This window comes from Rhopalosiphum padi, chromosome 2 (genome assembly GCF_020882245.1).
Source record: "Rhopalosiphum padi isolate XX-2018 chromosome 2, ASM2088224v1, whole genome shotgun sequence".
NCBI lineage: Eukaryota > Metazoa > Arthropoda > Insecta > Hemiptera > Aphididae > Rhopalosiphum > Rhopalosiphum padi.
Genome location: NC_083598.1, coordinates 31,966,554 through 31,988,039, shown reverse-complemented (window position 1 = coordinate 31,988,039; position 21,486 = coordinate 31,966,554). Strand labels below are relative to the sequence as shown.

The 21,486-nt window shown below is 31.4% G+C and overlaps 1 protein-coding gene across 2 annotated transcripts in view; it reads left to right on the top strand.

Annotated features, from left to right (window-relative positions):
* LOC132919875 (uncharacterized) overlaps positions 1-21,042 on the top strand; it is a 41,163-nt gene extending 20,121 nt beyond the window's left edge. For both annotated transcript variants that reach the window (XM_060981777.1, XM_060981778.1), the window contains exons 3-12: positions 1,424-1,565; positions 4,616-4,718; positions 4,806-5,015; positions 8,921-9,380; positions 13,460-13,705; positions 15,947-16,067; positions 16,665-16,844; positions 17,188-17,293; positions 18,447-19,252; positions 20,119-21,042. In XM_060981777.1, the coding sequence (XP_060837760.1) occupies positions 1,424-1,565; positions 4,616-4,718; positions 4,806-5,015; positions 8,921-9,380; positions 13,460-13,705; positions 15,947-16,067; positions 16,665-16,844; positions 17,188-17,293; positions 18,447-19,252; positions 20,119-20,347 (2,603 nt within the window). In that variant the 3' untranslated portion in view covers positions 20,348-21,042. The remainder of the gene's footprint in view (positions 1-1,423; positions 1,566-4,615; positions 4,719-4,805; positions 5,016-8,920; positions 9,381-13,459; positions 13,706-15,946; positions 16,068-16,664; positions 16,845-17,187; positions 17,294-18,446; positions 19,253-20,118) is intronic.
* Positions 21,043-21,486: the final 444 nt, after the last annotated feature.

Here is a 21,486-nt window from a genome sequence, read left to right as displayed (position 1 = left end):
ATTATATACGTATACAATAATATCATATAATATGATTATTATGTACATAATATGTTTAATTATTGTGAATGTACTATAATTCAATCTCACAAACAACCAAATAGATCTATTTAAAGAGTTATTCAGAACTAAAAAGTGTTAAATTAATATACGATTCACAAATTTGTTATTTAATAATGATTTCGCCTTTTAGTTTTGAACTGTTAAAACTAAAAGGTTATATATATAAATTATAAAATAAATTAGGGATAATCAATAAATACCATATCATAATCGTTGTGTAAACCATTCAATAATGATGAAATGATTTTTATTTTAACATGACGTCACTTCTTGATTTTGAAAGTTTACTTATAAGTTATATTGTATATTGCAAAAAAAATAAAGAGGTAGGTGACTTAATCATATTTGGTGTACCTATACTTTACTATTGGCTTACAATGTATCAATTATATTAAAGTTAGTTCTTCTTATACAAACATTCACTTACAATAAAAAAAACAAATTTCAAGACTTGATACAGAAAAGTTTTAATTCATTAGTTAATTTTTATACTTGAAAATCAGAAATAATCGTTCGTTTTGAAAGCAGATAATATTACAGTTTGAAGTTTAAAGTCACTTTGGCAGATGATTCGAAATTTCGAGATTACACTGTTTGGCCAAAAAAGTCCAAAAAATTGTACACAATAATATAATATTATCGTTAGGTACATTCAAACGTTGCACTCGCATCATAATATAATATGAATCACTATCGACACGCGAGGACGTTCGCTCGGCAAAGTTTCGGTGACCTATAAAAACGCGTATTGTAATAAATTTAAAGTAATTCCTATTCCGCGGTCAAATGTTATATTATAATACGATATATTTATATGATGGGAGTATATTATACGCATCGCGTCCGTGTTATATCGACCGTGAAAAGCATAATCCACACCGAGACATATATATAATTCTACGTATAAAGAGGTAATGATCTATAATATGTATATTATTGTTGTTACTTTTCGGTTACTAGCAATCGTGGGTGGTGTCGGTGTCGGTGAAGTGGTGAGGGGGGAAGTGGCATAATGAATCGTTAAACTACACGAGCCGTCTACTATAATATAATGCGCATTATAATAATATATTATACAGATAACCTATAGGTGTCCATTGTATTATGCTGACCGACTGATCGTCGTTTCTGCTATAGCGAGTTCATCGATGCGCGCAACCCGCCGCAGTCGATGACGTGCCGACGATAATATTATAATACGTCCGATGAATCGCACTCGCGTGTACGGTAATAATATTATAAGCGATGGCGGGTAGAGTGCTTACCTTTATGGGTGATATATATACAATCGCGTGTGATCGGGACGTGGGCGACTTGTCCGACTTGATGATTAATTCGTTTTTGTGATCTTTTGTTACAGTAAACGGACAGGTGAAGAGCGCCGGCACGAGATGGGCGAACGCCGAGCTGGAAGCGGCCGACGAGGCGTCGGACCTACAGATCTACAAATCCGTTGTGCAGTCAATGGAAGAATGGAAACAGCGAAAGAACTCGTCGAAAAGGTGCTAAAAAAAAACCCTCGCGTTAGAATGTATTCTAATAAGATTATATGCGTACGCCATCCGGATCGCCGAAACTCGGTCAAAATAACTATTGCTCGTTTTCAAAAATCGAGAAAGCCGTAAATTAATAATAATAATAATAATAATAATAATGTACGGATGAGCTAATATTCGTGTGCTAAAACGATGCGTGATAAAACTTGGCTGCAGATGCCTCTACCTATATAATACTGCAGTTATGATATTACGACGAGAACGTTATTAGACACGACAGTTGTAACGGTCATAATATTATGTACACTACTCGTATTATATTATTATTACACTGTATTGTACGCAAACTATGCTCTCGTACACGGTGTATCCATATATTGTTCCGATTGGGTACCGAACTGGGTGAAAAACATTAAATACCTACTCGATTTAAAGGGGAATACCGTATCCTAAAATGTAATAGCTTAACGCAGCTTATAACTGTAAACCGTTTATGACGTTTAGATTTCAGTATCGTGTATAACACACTGCAACTAATTTTATAATATATTAAACTGTTTCATAGAACTATCAACCATAAGGTCTCCGGAAAATAAATCCATTCCTATGAAGTGTATCCAATGCCATAACGCAATATTTGACCGTTTGTGATAATATTGTATGTAATCCGTCTGATGTTATAAACTATAGAACTATATTAATTAAATCTCACGTCAGCGGTTTATTTTTTGTCTGAAATCTGCTGCTATAAATATAGTAGTGATTAAGTAAAAATAATATAGCATGTGCGATGTACAAAATATACGTAAATGGAAATGGAAGTATGACCGGAACAAAACAACCTTATATAGGAACTATAATTATTGCAAAAAAAATATATTTATACATGATGTTTATCTCAAATAGGTTAAATTAATTTCAATTAATAATTGAACAAAAAAGTATGGAAAAGTAAATTTTCTAAAAAGTGTATAGGTAATTAAATAAAAAAAAATAATTATTTGAACACTGATAACTGATAAGTCTAATGAAGGTATTTATACATATCTAATTAATTATAACTATAATATTGATCAAACGCAAACATTTTAAATCCTAATTAATAGAACGAAATAAATATATTATATTACGCATATTACGTACTAAGTTATAGTTATTATGACTAGGCAGGTCTTAGAATAGGATCCATACAGATCGTACGCCCACCGTTGGTCAATCGAAACACATTAATTGAAAACGTATTCCGACGGAGGTTCGACCTCCGAATAATAGAATTCACCGTTGGGGCTGGGAATGCATTTGTATATTATACGAAAGAACGTGGTGTACACACCTGCGCCTTCGTGGTCCCGACGTTTTGAGTAACGTCAGAATCACCGTACTCGGAATCATATTGTACCGTTATGACGTTGAATTAATTTATCATCATATTGTTATATAGGCGTAGACATGCGTTATATTTTATACTATGTGAAAGGGGTGTATCTTACGGTTATTACGACGAGGCCCCGATTCTAAACCTGAATCTAGAAATTCTAAATACACGCGTGTTAAAATAATTTAATTTTCTTCAAAATCATTGCGTTTTTAATTTATTTTTTGAAAAAACTTCACATAAAACGCTTTTGGTGCAGTTAAACATCAAGTAAAATTATAATGGTCATTTAAGAATTCCAAAGATGATCGATATTATGCGTCATGCTCGCCATATAACGGTACGCACATCTTAAACAGGTTATGTTAGTCTAAATAATATAATGTCAAACAATAATTAACACTCTTTAGCCGCATAGTTAGTAAACCTTCATCCAATTTCGAGATAAACAGTGGCACGTATCAGTTTATATAAAAACAATAACAATAACCGTTTACAAGTTTGATTAGTAAAACAGGTAGAACATAAAATATTAAAATCAAAAATGTAAACTATTTGTATTATTTTACTTCACAAAATAAGTTTATATTGTACAATAAATTACCTGATACTTTTTTGTTTATCAAAATTGTTATTGGTTTTTAGTTTTATAATATAATACTTTTATGATTTATATGGAATTTTTTTTTCCATTTGTTATTACGACAATACGATTATAATGTATAATAATAATATAACGTTACAATTAACTTAAGTAAATTACAATAATAATTCAGAATATTATCGTTTAATACTATTCATAAATTCTTAATGTATATTATAATTATTTTGTACTTATATTTAGTGTTGACAATTATTATGTTCAATAATTTTAAGCTATTTCCATATAAATCGATAATGACTAATGAGTACCGCCAAAGATATACTAATAGACAAACTTAATTATACCAAAAAAACCTTCACATAATTGATTAGACTCAAATTAAATTAAATCGTATAAACTTTCTAAATAGGAATATCTATATTTTTTGGATCAAATATTTTATAATTAGACACAATCAATTAAACCAAATAAAATAAACTGTTTACATATTTTTTTAAATAAGGCATTACAAAAAAATGATACCGTTTTATATGTTTTGTTTTTATAATTGAAAAAAAAAAATAAATTCAATAACGAGACTGAATTATTAATTTAATTTTAGGTAATGTAATCACCGTCTAATAACCACGCAGTTGATTCCTCAAAATAAAATTAAAAAAATAATGGTAAAAAAACAAGGAAATCAAAAACATATACTATTTCCTACTTGTTTTTAAAATGATTATGTAATTTTGAGTGCGTGAGACTTAGAAACGCGAGTTTACTTTACGAACAAAACTTGTTATGTAATTTTAATTTCCTAAAATCATCAAATGTTTTTTAAAATTAAATATGCATAATGTATACAATATACACATGAACCTACGTATAAACACGACTTATTAGTATTCAAGGACAATCATCTTAAAAATTTCTATTTTATCCAAATTCAAAGTCAAAAATATTTCCATGTACCGTTATTATATTGAATCTGAACTGTCTCATTTATTAAAAATTCTGATTTGATCACTATATAAAGTGGTCAATCAAACTAACACAAATAAATAGTTGTCATTTTAATTTTAATCATTTTTACAGACAAAAAAGGGCAGAAACTAATGCCTGCTATCCGGAAGTGGGATGCTTTGACACTTCCGGTCCTTATGGTTACATAGGAATGGTACCAAATCGTCCGGACGAGGTAATATTGTGTTCATATATTATTGAAGTAGAATTTTTGAAAATTTGTAAATAATATTTTGATGAATTTGCGTTGCGTGTTTTACAGGTAAACACGAGATTCTTATTGTACAGCTCGCGGAGGAGTCGACGGGACACACCACTGTTGGACGTGGCGTTCACAAATATGACATCCATCTGGCACTGGGCTGGCAAAGCTTTCAACGTGTCCGCGCCCACCAAAGTCATAGTACACGGGTTCGGTAGCTCCTGTTCAAACGTGTGGGTGTACGAAATGAGATCCGCGTTAATGGACGTGGTGAGTACTCTGCACATGACGGTTGACAATTTGTCAGGCTATTACTATTTATCACAATAAATGCATGTGTAGTTCTCGTTCTATAACTAATATATCGTAAAACATACTTTAGAAATCTAATATTTTGAATGAATCGACTTCTGTACCTGTCTATACAATCGGCGTAACAATTTTGTAGGAATACATCACGCGTGAGTGTATTGATTGTATACACATGGTATGATGATGTGTTGTATTTGGCTTACATATTTTTATAACGGAAAATGAATTTTCTTTTATATATACTAAGTATCTAGATATAATATAGATTGGATAGTTGTTTTATTCATTTTTATTATTATTGTTATCTTCTATTTTCTTAGCGGTCAATAGCACTTACCCATTGATGGGATGAAATTCTGTGAAAGAAAACGATGGTTCAATTCGATATATTACTGTGTCTTTTATTATAAAAATATAAGTATAATAACACCATTCGTTTTTCGAAAATTAAACGAATGAGAATATTGTAACTTGATTTTATGTAAAGACTAATGTATATAGAAACTAAATTAAACGAAGTGAAATTAAACATAATTTAAAAACATACTGGTTGATAAATTCTGATTACAAACGGAAAGTGTATATGTTTAATATGCTACCTATAAATAGTATTATATCTATTAGTATGTAATATAAAATACATTATTTGAATGAATTAAAAATCGTTTTATAGTTCTTTAAAAATATGAATTTCGAGAACGTGTTTTTTCTAAACTCTTCACACGCGCGTATATGATGCATAGTATATTCTATAGGTGCACATGAAAATTCACAAACGATTTAGAGTGGAATTTTAAACGTAACTCGATTTTTTTTATGCACGTCGTATTAATATAATAATATGACGGAGATTGACGAATAATAGTTTAGGAATAAAGCCTGATCCATACGCTCATCGTGTTCTGTATGTAATATATTATATACCGTAGTCCTCCGTTACACCAGCTTTAGCAATAGGATTAAATAATATTTTTCACCGCATCACTGCCAGTGTTGTAGTTGTATAAAGAGTGATTTACCAAACATGTTCATATATTTTTTTTTCTTATAATTATACATTTATTCAAATTCCGATGTTTTAGGGATTCATATTTTAAAGAATTGAGATTTATTGTATTACTTAAGGCAGCGGTTCCCAAACTTTTTCGTCTTACGGAGCCTTTTTGGAACCGAATTTTTCTCATGGCACCTCTGATAAAACCAATGACCATTTATTTATATAAAATAATGAATAGAACATTTTAAATTTATTTTTTGATAACAACGATTAGCGTTGCGACGCCCCGATAAATACGGTAAAGTATTAAGGGATGTCATATCTTCAGTGGAAATTCAAACTTTTGATTTTTAACAAAACCACATATTTTTACTAGAACTAAAATTAGTTGGTGAAAAATGTTCTGAAAGTGTTGGCGTAAAAAAATTTAAACGAGTAATATTTGATTTTTTTAACTTTCTGTATTACATACTATATATATATAATATATATTATCTACTATCCACTATATCTAATATTACATATGTTTTTTTATTTTTGTAAGACCATTAGTATTCTTGGCGTAAACATTTTAGTAACCGAGAAACTACTACTTGTTTGAATTGTAAATTAGGTATATCAATATTTTCTAACCAGAAATTTCAAGAAATTAAAATCAATTTGTGCTTTAGGTATACTTAAAATTTGAAAACAATTAGAATTTGTATAACTGAATTATTAAGGGGAGAAACATGGATACAAAGGGTAAATAATTACTAAACATGTTTGTTAAGCCAAACAGTAGATGCCAAATACTAGGTGTTACACGATTACTTTCATGTAATTTTTCGAGTCATTAGATGCATCTTGGACACGTTATATACCAAAGTATAGGTTTACCGCCAAATTATTATTATGAATTAGTGGCTGTTTAACAAAATATTAGCAAGTTTAGAAAACAATTTTTCAAAGATTATCGTCCACAATGACCATTTTAATAATAAATTACGTTAAATATTTTTTAAATTATACAATTTTCAAATTATGTAAATAATATATACTTATACATACGTATAAAAATAAAGACAATAATTACGTACTTAACGGAGATAAAAAAAAAATAATAATATAATAACGGCCTTAATCGAAATGCTTAATAGACATTGAGATGAGGGTAGTGACTGACTATCGAATGCACAATAACGTTCACCGTTCATGGTGTTCAATATACCGTGCAAATAGTAATAACAATAATTACGACAGTTAATGGTCCGTCGCATCGCGTATTGGTAAAAGAAAAAAAACCGTTTGAAATTATATTATTATCATTTATCACCATAATAACAAACATTATTATTACCGACATCAATTCGATCGCGATCTGAGCACGTGAGCAATTATTACTGCAGCGCCGTGCCGTATGACAACAATGATAGTAATTACTAATTATATTCGATAATAATAATTTTATAACCAATCCGGTTCACGAACGTGATTCATGTACCGGAATAATTCGAACAGACGAAAAACATCTATGTAAAACATTACTTCGATGAATACAGATTTTTGTTCGTGGATGTGCCAATTAAGCATTCACGCCGATGACCCCACGACACTATAATATATAATGATACGTATATAGTACATAGCAACACTGCACTTGGCGTCGTTGACCCAATGGCGATTGTATACACTAGAAGAAGCTACTTCCGCGTGTTTCCGTTTACGTCATGATATTTTATTATTATTATTGGAAAACGGACATCAATATTATATACGAGTGTGTGAGCTCATAAACCGGTAGGTATAATATGAGGTCATCAAGATTTATAAATTATTATTATTATTACTATGCCCACCAAAAATCTTTGAACCCGAAACGAAATAAAATATAAGTACAAGACTGAGATAGTTATACGCGACAAAAACAAGACACTATAACAGGAACGCAGGACATTAGCATTTACTAATATGTTCATGGGTACCGAAGAGAAAAGTTCAACTCTTAACTAATATTATACCTGCTAAATCTACTTGATTTGAATCTGCGATAAACTAAATAGAATTATAATAATAGAATTTAAAAAACACATAGTCTTTAGACGAAAGTAAAAATACAATCTTTTTTTAGAAGTGATCATAATACTTATATTATACCATGGTTATTAAATTGTATGCCACGTTGTATTATTTTGATGATCGATAAGCATTTAATCATCGCGTCTGTAGAGTATAATTGCAATGCCCCCTCCTATTTTGTTTTTAGTGATAACTCTAAAGTTGTTGTGTACAAACGATACATAAATATTCTGCACAGTTAAAGGCTATTGCGTTAATGTTTCTTTGCCAAAAGTACAAATTTTTAAAGTGGGGGAGGGCACTGAAATATGCCTTTATTTCATGACCTTAAGTAATTTATTTTAAGGCAATAGATACTAATAAACTATAATCAACGCTTAACTATTTTTTATCTAAGCGTAGTATTATAAAGTGTATTTTACCATTTACTTATTATGAGGACTTTTACTTCTATATAGTAATGTAACTTTTAATAATGTATTTCAGCAAATCAGTCAGTAGTTACTCTATTGGGAAGATATTTTCCAAAATATCACTAATGCAAAAATAAAAAACCCATATTGGTCGCATGCCATTCTGAAACAGATTTTTATATCTTCAAATTATATTTTAAGCACACTGTTTTAACTTTTAACCAAACAGCAATGAACTTTATTCAGTAACACCATAATTTTCTGTAAATTTAAAATATTTTAATCATTTTTCCTATCGTCAATGGGGGGCTAAGGTACTACATTCTACTATAAGGCATGATATAAGATTACCACAAAATTTGGTCTCTGATCGTAACGTCGCGTCTGTGTCACAGGTCGACTGTAACGTCATCTGCGTAGACTGGGAGGCCGGGGCGATCATACCGAACTACGTGCGCGCCGCGGCCAATACCCGGCTGGTCGGCAAACAGGTGGCCATGCTGATCTCCGGTCTGGCGTCCAAGGCGAACCTTCCGATAGAGAACGTGCACCTGATCGGCTTCAGTTTGGGCGCACATGCGGCCGGTTATGCCGGCGCTGAGCTGAAGAATCTGAGCAGGATCACGGGCCTGGATCCGGCGGGACCGCTGTTCGAGAACCAGGACCCCAAGACCCGGCTGGACTCGACTGACGCCAAGTTTGTGGACGTGATCCACTCCAACGGTGAGAACCTCATACTGGGAGGCCTGGGGGCCTGGCAGCCCATGGGCCACGTGGACTACTATCCAAACGGCGGCCGCATGCAGAAGGGCTGCTCCAACTTGTTCGTCGGCGCCGTCACCGACATCATTTGGTGTGAGTAATACCTATATAATATGTATTATTTTTGTGACATAATCTCTATAGGATATCCGATGACTGTCTAATGTATAAACATCACGAGAATAACTTGTCTTGTATGATTGCGTCATCGAGTGTATAATTATAGTAACCATATACAGTTCTTATAATTAGCAAAAATTATTATAATAACATCGTACTTATTATTATTATTATGTAAGTACTATTGTTATATACCTAAAGAGAAAATTTACTAGATTAAAATTTTATCTTTTCTTAAACTTGAAGTTATATAATAATAAATACATCTTAATTATAAATGGGTTAATTCATATTTATTTCGTTTTAAAATTTAAACATCAACAAATATTTGACATCTTCTTAGGTATTGCATTTAATAATAAGTTATTTTTCTTCAGTTTTAGTCTAAATTCCATTGCAATGATGAATATTTCGTATTTATGGGTATTGAGTTAACAACGTTTTCTTCGAGTTATTTTTCTGTTAATCAATCCAACAACACACCTTTGTACATATGTGCATACCTCACCGTCTGTCTAGAAACTCAGCACTTTAATGTTCAATACAAACATATTTTAAGATACCTACTACTACTTTAAGATTCATTATGTGTTTTTTGTTAGACAAGTGAAAAACGATGTTTTTATTATTGTACTGTTTGGGCGTAGACTTTTATAAGTACAATTTACACGTTTTGTGCTACAAAAACATAAAGTTTATATATACATATAATATATTATATTTCTATACATTTTATGTTATTTACTATTACAATTTAATAGTTAAAACAATTGGTTGTATACTACAATGTGCAATTAATTTATATACCTGTATAATAATTTACATTCATACTACACATGTTCTCACGAAATGTTGCTTGCATCATAATATTCATAAGTAATATCATGTCTTGTGAAAACCATAGTCATTCAGTTATATTACTATTTAACGCAGTGTATGAAATAATGCATTAGTGTGCGAGTGCACATGTATAAACCAATATCATCGAAACAGTATATATATACTTAAATAACGGGTTGCATTCCAGAAAACGAAACATCTTTAGAAAAAAAATCACTCATGCAATTATACACTTTGGACCGTATTGGGGTTGGCTGTTAACCGGTTAACCTTATTGGACTGTATCTACCTTTTATACTTTGTAATAACATAATAATATATGAAATATACACCACGCAGTTAACAGCTGCAGGTAGGGCTCTCTGTTTGAATCTCGTGAAAATACATGGGCACAACCACCAGTCACCACCAAGTATTATTCGAACGTATTTTAAATTGGTCGATTTAAAATTCACTTGTTTTTCTAGTGAGCAAAAACATAATATATAATATTTATAATATAATTATGTATAACACCAGTGTAGGTTACGAGACTAACAGGTATCCACGAGACTAACTCGATAATAATTTTTATTATAACGTGCAATTGGCTTTTTTATCGTCATTATTATTATTTTGACATTAGGTAGTAAAAAAAAAAAAATTACACGTAATAAAAAAAACTCTAGAAGCGTATTATGCACAGGCACTCTATAACTATATGATATTTTATTAATATCCTATGATATCGTGAATGTTCTACAGTTGAGAATTTGTAAAAATAATTTTGTCTACCACATAAAACCCACTGACCCATATAATAATATGGAATATGTTAGGTAGGTACAAAACAAGCTGGTCGGCTGAAACCTCGTTTTTACGCGTTTTTTATGTAGACTTAATGTGTTTTACTTGACGGCTTATTATAATAATTCTTAACGTATATCTACCTAGCTTGGTGCACCATCGCCACACGCAATTGAATAGATGTGGCTTGGTGTTTTCGCGTTTACCGTTATCGTACTATGCTTGCGCGTGTTTTTAAATCCTCTCAATTTTCGTAAATATTATAAATACTACTACCTATCTTTCTGGTCACTGAACAAAATCATAGCGTCTCGGCTCCATCGCACCTATATACCCAACTACAACTGTGAAAGTATTTTTTTGTCGAATTCCAAAATCGATTGTATGCAAATATGCAATATTCGATGGGAGTTGTTTATAAACACAGTTACGAGTTCAAAACCGTTATATTTTGTACTCGTCCCAAATATTAATAAGTACTAACTCTTACGATTTGACACAGAAGACGTATTATCGTTTGCATTCGGGCACGACGCATCGAATCGTAATGATCCTGGAAAAAAAAACGTTATTAATGCCTATACGTATTGCAATATGATATTATTATTGAATAAACAGTATACACGAACATTAAATTTCATCATCAGACCCAAAATGCAATACACATATAATCAAACTGTGCAATGTTTATTTGACAAAATTTCTCTACGACAGTATTTAAATTATATTGCTCGGATTCGTTAAATATACGCCCATAACGAATCGAACAAAATTAATGGGTGCGTTCTGTGCCAACTATGCTGCCAACGAACTCTTTCATTTTAATATCTTATTAGATTTCAGTTATTATTTTAAGTCGTGCGCCCAGATGTCACAACTAATACAACATGACCCTTGGCCAACATTATTCAGTTGCGTGTTTACCGACCACCAAATCTATAGTCAATTATATCTATTTCAGGCCGTTGGCAAAATTCCTTAGATAAGCTTCAATAGCGCTCGAATTCACCAGCTCAAAATCACAGATAAAATCGCCTTTATAGCTGTAAACAGCTAATGATCCAACATCTATAAATTACACCTTATCGTACAAAAATAATGACGTGATGTAAATTAAAATTAATAAAACAAAAAAATAGTTACGGGTCCAAAAATATTAAATTGTATAATATTATTAATATTTATAATATGGTTTTTGATTCCTAAACAACTCGATGACATAATATAATCATGTAGATATTTGGTTACAAATGGTTTTATGTCCATTATTTTTTCTCAATATACCTATTGCATATTATACATTTTAATATAAAATTCTTAATATTACATAAGGATATCATAAATAATTATGTATACGAAAAAAATTATACAAATATATTACTTTTATGCTGAGCTTTATGACTGGCGCGTAAAAACTGTATGTGGTACATTTTTTGGGAACTAGGGAAATGGACCATATATTATTTGGTTTAAAAATATAGTACATGTAATATTTCATTTTTCATATAATATTTTTGAATTATTATTACGATTATAATTTATCATAGAATATTTTTCGGAAGATATTTTGGTTTTGGAAATTTTGTTAGTGATGTTATGGTTGGGATATTTGAATATTTCAACATACTTAGATTCCATTATGTCTTTTACTGATTTAAAGCCATCGGCGCTGATTCTTGATGTTGAAATTGCTGGTTCCAGCAACCCATAAATAAATAATTCAATTCCATACAAATGGAGTACAATTAAAATATGAGATGTATTCAACATTATATATTTACCTAATGATTAAAATTCATTTTACGTATATTTTTGCATTTATTATAGTTTCTTTTATTAAAATTCATAATTTTGTAGTGTTTTTATATAATATGCATTGCATATATGAAAAAAAAGATTAATAAAATAATGTGTTAGACATAAACAGTGCCAATTATGTGACCTGAAAAATACTATCTGAACTATAAAATTGCTTTTATATAACAATAATTTTATAAGTTGAATAATATGATTAATTTTATTTTTAAATGTGATTTATTTCACATAGCAAACTTTGGTGAAATGACACGACACGTTTCATACACAATAAAAAAATAGGATACCTTAAAATATAAAAAAAACCTATATAATAAAAAAACTTATTGTTATTCTAATATTAACATTGCCTAAAGATTGAAAAGATATAAGAGTATAATCATTGTTTATATAAATCTAAATATACCTATAGTTTTTGTTTAAAATTTTTACACTATGCAGCCGATATAAACAGGCGCACGTCAATGTTATAAAATTATAAATTTCTCAACATTGCCTGCCTGCCAGTCTTATTGACAATGCCCAATAAATTTCATCACCACCAGCCACATAACATAATAATATTTCACTGTTTCGACCGTATATATAATATGACATTCGTTCGATTTCAGCTGCGCCTGAAGTGTACGGCAGGAGCCTGTGCAATCACAGGAGGGCGTATAAGTTCTTCACTGACAGCGTTTCGCCAAGTTGCGCGTTCCCGGCCGTACCGTGCGAGTCGTACGAGAAGTTTCTGGAAGGCGAGTGCTTTCCATGCAAGGACAAGTCCAAGTGTGGCAATATGGGATACCACTCGGACAAGTCTCCGGGTCGCGGGAAAATGTACCTGCTTACGAGGGACGAGGAACCATTTTGTGGTAAATATTATCTTATCATATTAATATTATTACAATATCGTTGTACAGAATTTACTATAAGTATATACCTATATTATAAAATTTTTTATGGAGGGATGCGCGCGCATGTCGATATCACCATCGTCGGTTGTGGGGTCCGTGGTCGTCCGTCAAATTGGCAAAGGTGGGCGCATTAATTAGTTAAAACTGTAAGCGTAAGTTAAATGTGAATTCTATTTTTTAACTTTTTAAAGCGTTTCGTTTTCTGATTCAATTGAGAACTTAAATACTTTAATTGACTATTGGTGTAACTTAGGCTTTTTCAGTTAATTTAAAAGCAATCCATCAAGTTAATGCTAAAAGCATTTTTAAACTGTTAGTCTTAATGATTTTATACAATAATTATTACAGTATACACAGTGTTAAATAACAATGATCTTATATTGTAATGTATAGCCCGGAAAATAATGTCATATAGGAGGTACCTATAGATAGCTCCAAGATACTCTTTAGCGATCCAAATTCTACATACTAATAATTAAAAGAACAGATTAATATTTTTAAATTAAGTTAAGGTGATATTTTTTTCCATATTATTATTCTGTAAATTTAGCGAGTTAAATTTATTATTTGTCAACTATTAACATAACCTTGCACACCTTTGCAAATTGGACTACCACATAATGATATACTTTACCAATATACTACAACCACGGTCATGATGTTTACTTGTAGCGACAACAATAGCGCCGTAATCTCGTGCCAGCCAATAGTAATATCATGGTGAAATAACTACATGTTATCATGTTATAGGGCCGCGGCCAAATACAGTCGAATCGTGTGCGTATAAGGTCAAGTATGAGTCGTTGTATTATGTGACGTGTGATTGATTAATAGAATATTATAATAATATATGATTGAGATATATATGTATAAATACTTAATCATGTTATTGTATACCGGTAAACTATGATCAATTTAATATCAATATAATAAACATAGTCTGACTAAAGAAAGCGTGTCTCGGCTAGATACGATCCAAGCTAAACATTGATATTATCGACAATAACCGCCTGCACCGCATGTTGACTTTGCGTATTATAATAATTTCTGACACCCATCCTTATTTTACGAGTAATTTATTATACAAAAAATAAGTAAAATATCATATTACTATATTAAAAAGTGTTAGTTTTTTAATTCACGATTTCTTCATTAATATGACGCGTTTAAATAATATAAAACGCATACAATGGAATACGTAACAATGTGGACATGTTTTATGCACAGATTCCAAGATTGTTTCAAAAACTTAAACTAATCGTTTTAATTTTGATATGTTTGGATAATAATTTAAATTTAATGGTGAAATGACGAAATGTACTACGCGGGTACGCACAACCAGTTCGATTTCGATAAAAAAAAAAGTTAGAAGACCTTTTTATTTTCTATGTCTATATGCGAAACGGCCGTCCTCATTTAATTAGTAATTACTGCCCCGAAATACTTATAATCTATAAAAAATGTTCACGAGTCAGTACAAAACGATGTACTTTTATAATAATTGTATGATAAAGATAAAGTTTAAAAAATAAAACTTTAAAAACTGATAGATTTTTAAAATAAAATGTTTGATTATACCTATGAACCAAACGAATTATGTTTATCACGAAAAAAGTATGACTTGTCACTTCACTGTAAAAAATCTAATTTTTTTTACATATATTATGTAGGAAGTGTTAATACATATTATTATTTGTGTGCTTACATTAATATTAAAAATATATAATATTATGTTGAATAATAATATATTAATACCACGTGATAATTTTACACCAGTGTAAACGTTTTATTTTTTATTTTTTTGTACTTCAATTAATGTAAATATTATTTTATTTGGTTAATTTATTAGGTTTCCTGTTGGTTGTATAAATAATTCCGATACAATCATTAATTTAAAATACATCACTAGCCTTATTAAAAACAAGTTCCCAAAAGGTTTTTTTTTAATGCGAGCCGAGTTACGCGGTCTCTTTTTGGTCTACAGTGTAATGAGGAGATCATAAATACCTGAGATTCGTATCACTTTCGAGCGCAAATTGCACGAAAAATACGACTTTAAAAGACTATGATTGTAACTTTGACTTTAAATTTTTGATTTTTTAAGAGCACCGATATAATATATTAAACTATCATGAATCTAATTTTTTAAATTATTCATCAAAATACTTCTTTTCTTTTATTTCCTCACAACTATTATAGCACACCAATACATAGTCAAAATCTACAACTCTCCTAGTGCGTTGCCTGTGGTCAGCTACGGCAAAATACAAATCGTTCTGTTTGGTCAACTCGATATAAACGAAACATTTACCATCACGAAGTAAGTATTGACGTCCGATAAATAAATATTGTATATTATCATAAATATTTCCTTCTATGCACTCGATAATAATAATTAAATAAATATAAGGATGGAACTGAAAAAAATCGATGACGTGTTTGGTTTTCCGATTTACCACTTATGAATCTCACACATTTTCATAAGTCATAATCAGAAAATATCAGTGGCAAAGTCCACAATAGAGAGCTTCATACTTTTATATCAATAGATCAATAGATATTATACTATGGGTTAAATTTTATGTATATTTGTTCTTAAACCGGATTGTATCTATCATTATTTTCGCCGTTTTCAAAATGTCACGGTATACGGCATAAATGCACATTCCCAGAATTGGCTGGAGGTATACGACAAATGATTCTGTGTATTCTCACAAGTATATGATCATACCTTACCCCCACCTTCTTATAGTAGTACCAATTTTCGAAAACCTATTTAAAAAAAAAATAAAGAGTTAAACATAATGCGATATTAAGATAATAATATACTTGCTAAGAATACTTTTGATGCTTTCAATATTTTTATACTTTGGATGATCAGTTATAATAACATCCTCGTGCATTACAATTGTCATAGCAAAGACGACGCGGCGCTTTCGGTGGGCGAGACGATGAAGAAAATCATCGTTCCACATCCTGCGCTACAGGGCTTTAACCGAGTACAGATCACGTACACCGCTTACAAAGGATGGCTGTCAAATGGGCTTTCCAAGTGGAGCATCGACAAGTTCATACTTACCGACAGTTACGGCAATAGGTAATAAACAGCAACATCAAATCAAATATAGAATACACTAATATAATAATATTTATGTAAAAAATGAGTTAAAAATAACTGAGATACTTAGTAATAAGTACGTAAATTCACAACAAAAAAAAACGTATGAATAACAAACGTATACCTTTCCTAAGACAATTATTACTTTCAAGGTGACAGACTAGACAACTTGCTTTGACTATAATAAGTGTTTTAAGGTTGTTCATTAATTTTGAATTCAAAATATTTAACATTAATCAATATTTGATTTTTTCTCTAAAGAACTTAATACAATATAATTTATGATTTCTCTTGGTTTAACGATATTTTAAATTATGTGCAGCCAATCTGTTTGCCAGAGGGGCTTAGTTATGCAGTCGGAAGTGCCTGTCGTGTTGCCTCTATACCCAGGCGATTGCAACCTGCCTGAATTGATGCTACAGATCAACGTAAGGAAACGAAAACAAACATTATTTTTACAGTTTTATGATTGTTTTAAGAGTTTTCATGTAATCATTATCATTTGTCTCCCGTTACCGTCATTGTAGATATTGACGTTTAGCAAGAACTCACGATGCTGAACATATATAATATATTAATAATAATATTTTTTGATAACAGTTGCGTAATAGTGTTTCACACAACATAATATAATTTCCTGTACTTCATACTAATTGCTGTAGGGTCCCCCCCCCCAATTATCGAAACAAGTTTAAGATATGTACCTACATCAAATATGTCCTTAAATAATAATAACACGCAACATAATGTATATTTCAAATTTAAATTAACATTAATTTATTCTAAATGGTCAAACGTTTCGTTTGGAAACAAAACATTATAATAGTATTAATGTATGTTATTAACAATAGATACAAATGTCTTCAGTTTATTATTAGAATGATAAATTTTGTTCAGATCTTCAGTTTGAAGTGTTAAACTATTAAAATATACCTGATAAAATAATAATAATAATTAAACGTACCTATATCAAACAAAAAAAAAAAAACCGTATCCACAATCGACATTTTCAGAAATATTATGGTTTATAATGCACTTTTGACGATATCATAATATTTTGATGAATTAATGAATTAATCAGAATTATATTTAGTAATATTTTTTACACAAGCTCGAGCTCACGACATCCCATTATTCATTACACCATAATATTTGGCTAGAGAATGGAAATACAAAAACTGCGAATGTGTAATAATTTTAAAATGTTGGCAAATAATTGCTCATTGGTTATGTGAACACGTATATAATATAATCAATGATTTACTAATTTTTAATAATACATTTACATAACTAATATAATATTTATAAACGTATCAATATTAATACAATAATGCTAGTATTGGGTTTGAAAGATTGGAAGGAAAACGCCGATCTCTTAAGAATATTCATCGTCGTAATGTGGGATTATGATATTTTTCCAGTATAATATAATTTTCGGATCATGGTTTATGTTGTTATAAAATCGTAAGGGTTATCGAGTGCCAAAATTAACTGAACTGATTACGTATATACCTATAATGTATATAATATAAAATGATAAACGTTATCGTAACAATTACTATACTGTCAATATCGTTTCAGGGCGGCGACATCAGCGACAAGACCGACTTGATACACGGTGGCCAATCGGAAGAGTACGGCCAACAGCACATCAACGACACGTCCACCGTGCACCTGCCAGTCGTCGGCAGCGGTGTGGACGTAGACCTGACCGCTCCCGGCGATCTGTCCGCCGCCGCGGCCGGATCAACGGGGCTGAGCGCCACGCTGGGCGTAGGCATCAAGGAGTACATGAACGTGCCGTGGATGCCATTGGTGGACATTGAAGCGGGACCGGCCGGCAACAGTCTGGACCCGTCGTCGGACAGGCGCGAACAGTCGGGTCGTGGGTTCTCGGCCAACGGGGTCGCCGGTGGTCGGACGGGGAACAGGACGGCCACCGGTGGTGGCGGCGGCGGCGTCGTCGATGGTGCACCAGCCGTTCGTCCCGCCGCAGAATCGGACGATCAGTTCCCGTACGACGAGGTGGTGCAGGCAACCGGCGGTAGAGTGGGCGCTGGGAACGGGACGGCCGGAGAGATCCGCGAGCCCGTGCTGCGGCCGAAGAGCAGGTTCCGGATGTACCGGATGCCGGATGGAAGTTCCGCCGCCGCCATTACCAGTGGTGCCGGCAATGGAACAACGTCGTCATCGTCGTTGCCACCGCACCAGAACCTTGGTAACGCGTCGTCCACCACCACAGCCGAACGGTCGTTCATCGTCCACCTGTTGCCACAAAAACTGATGAACATGATAGAACAGGCCGAGAGGTACGCCCGGATGGCATTCTCGCCGTTCATGTGGCCGACTAAAGAACGTGCGCAACGCGCGCTCAAGCACTTCCCGAGGTCAGTATACTAAATATATTAAATTATAAATTAACATTATTAATGATAAACAAGTAAGGGAACTCACTGTGTAAGTGTACTAAATTTCCGGTTTCTAGACGCATTTTAAAACAACGCAATTTAATATAATTCCACTTTATAGAGTTTAAAATTAACCTCGTAACCTTTATATTTGATGGTTTAAAATTGTTATATTAGCTTGTAAATTAATCTATAATAAATAATGGTATTTTTATATTTTTAATATTGACTAATATGAATTTATTTTAAATAGAACCGTTATAAAATCTCGATACAAATAATCGTCGATTATAACTAACAGACGGACGGACGGACATAATATGTGATAAAATTTGTGTTATTTTAGGATATGTGGTTCGGCTTTTTTTAGTCAGCAAAATTACTTTTCCCCAGATCATGTTGATTTTTTCTCCCGAAATAACATATTATTATAAAAGTTGATCCTACACACAATTTCCCGTAGAAAATTAATTACTTGTAGATATACCTCTTCTAATGTTAACTACAATTATTTTCAACACAGATGTTTGAGTTGTTTTGAACAAATATAAAATACAAGTCTAAAATGATATCTAATCGTATAATAAGTATTTTATTTTCTATTGACTGTTACTAATAACACTGATCGATCATCTATGTATACATTTTTAAAAAAATGATAATTTTTCGTGAAACAACTACGTATTTTCAGTAACATGATAATGATAGATTTGTCACTTTGTCAGTGAATCGCTCACACACAAGCATTGTCTTATATTTATATGGATTACAATGTATGATGCGTACAGTAATAATATTTACTAACCGTCTTTAAAATCGTTATTTGACATATATTATGTTTTCAGGTTTTTGTTCAACGAAAATAAAACGTCCGAACAAGTAGTCAACGTTCAACTGGACGAGAGTCCAAAGAGATACATTCCGCTGACGTTTGGGAACGACCATCCGGACGAGCAAGCACAACAGTCTAGCGGGCGGGCGATGCTAATGGAAGCGAGAATCGTACCGGCGATGACCGACGACAGCCCGATCGTTGAAGAAGACTTAGACTTATCCAAAGAAGACATTAGATAAAATCCCGCTAAAATTTAGTCCATAGTTTTATATTATTATTATTTTTCGTGTAATGTGTATGTGATGAGTTTTACAACGACATACACGCAAAAATGAGTATTAAGTTACGTATACAAACATATATATAATATTATATTATACGTGTATGTTTATTTATTTATCATGTATGTAAATAATGGCTTAGAGATTCCGATTTCGTCTAAAAGCTCAACTATATTGTGGAATGAAAGAAAAAAGTGTAACGGATCGTATAATTTTAGTTCCTAAAAATTGTTGAAAATTCAAAATTCAAAAAATTAAATCATAGAATTCCCGTTTATAATTTTTTATTGTACTTACTGTAAATACCATGTGTGCGAATCAATATTTCAGTAGAACCTACTCATTCGTTCGAAGACTATAATATTATAATGTAAAGGTTACAATTGTTTGTATATAATATTATAAGCCTTACGGGTTTACATCCCTTATGAAATATTTATTTATATACTTTAGCAATTAATTATTTATACTTTAAGTAATTTAAATTATAATAATAAATGTAGACAATTACTTTGTATGGTAAAATATTTTCCAAACATAGTGAAACGTCCGAATTATTAACACGTTAATATGTATTTAATATATATTTTCATGTGTTTAATATAACATAATACACACAATAATACAATAAATCGAATCCATTTGATGTTTTATTATTATATTTTTCATCTGTTAAACGCAATACTAAGTTATTGTTATTGGTATAAATTTAATAATGCAAATCTTATAACAGCTATAGTTCATTAAAATTAAAAATCTGCCATTTATTAGTTTTCCCACACAAATAATAGGTCAAAATATGTATTGTCAAACAGTCAAACTTTATTTCAGGCCAAAGCCACCTGGTTATACATAGGCTATACATAGGCTACAGCAAAATTTGTACATAGCGTGTTTATGAGTTTATTAGAACTTATTAATTATTTATATATAAAATTCTTCATGGCATACTTCTGATAAAATTTATTTTTTCGATATTTTATTATAATACACCTCATGATTAATAGGTTTGGTCATCTGTATAATAGTATTTAATTTATCAAGAACTAGCAAGTAGGATGGTGTTATAAAGTCACTACTCAAGTAAAATAAAATAA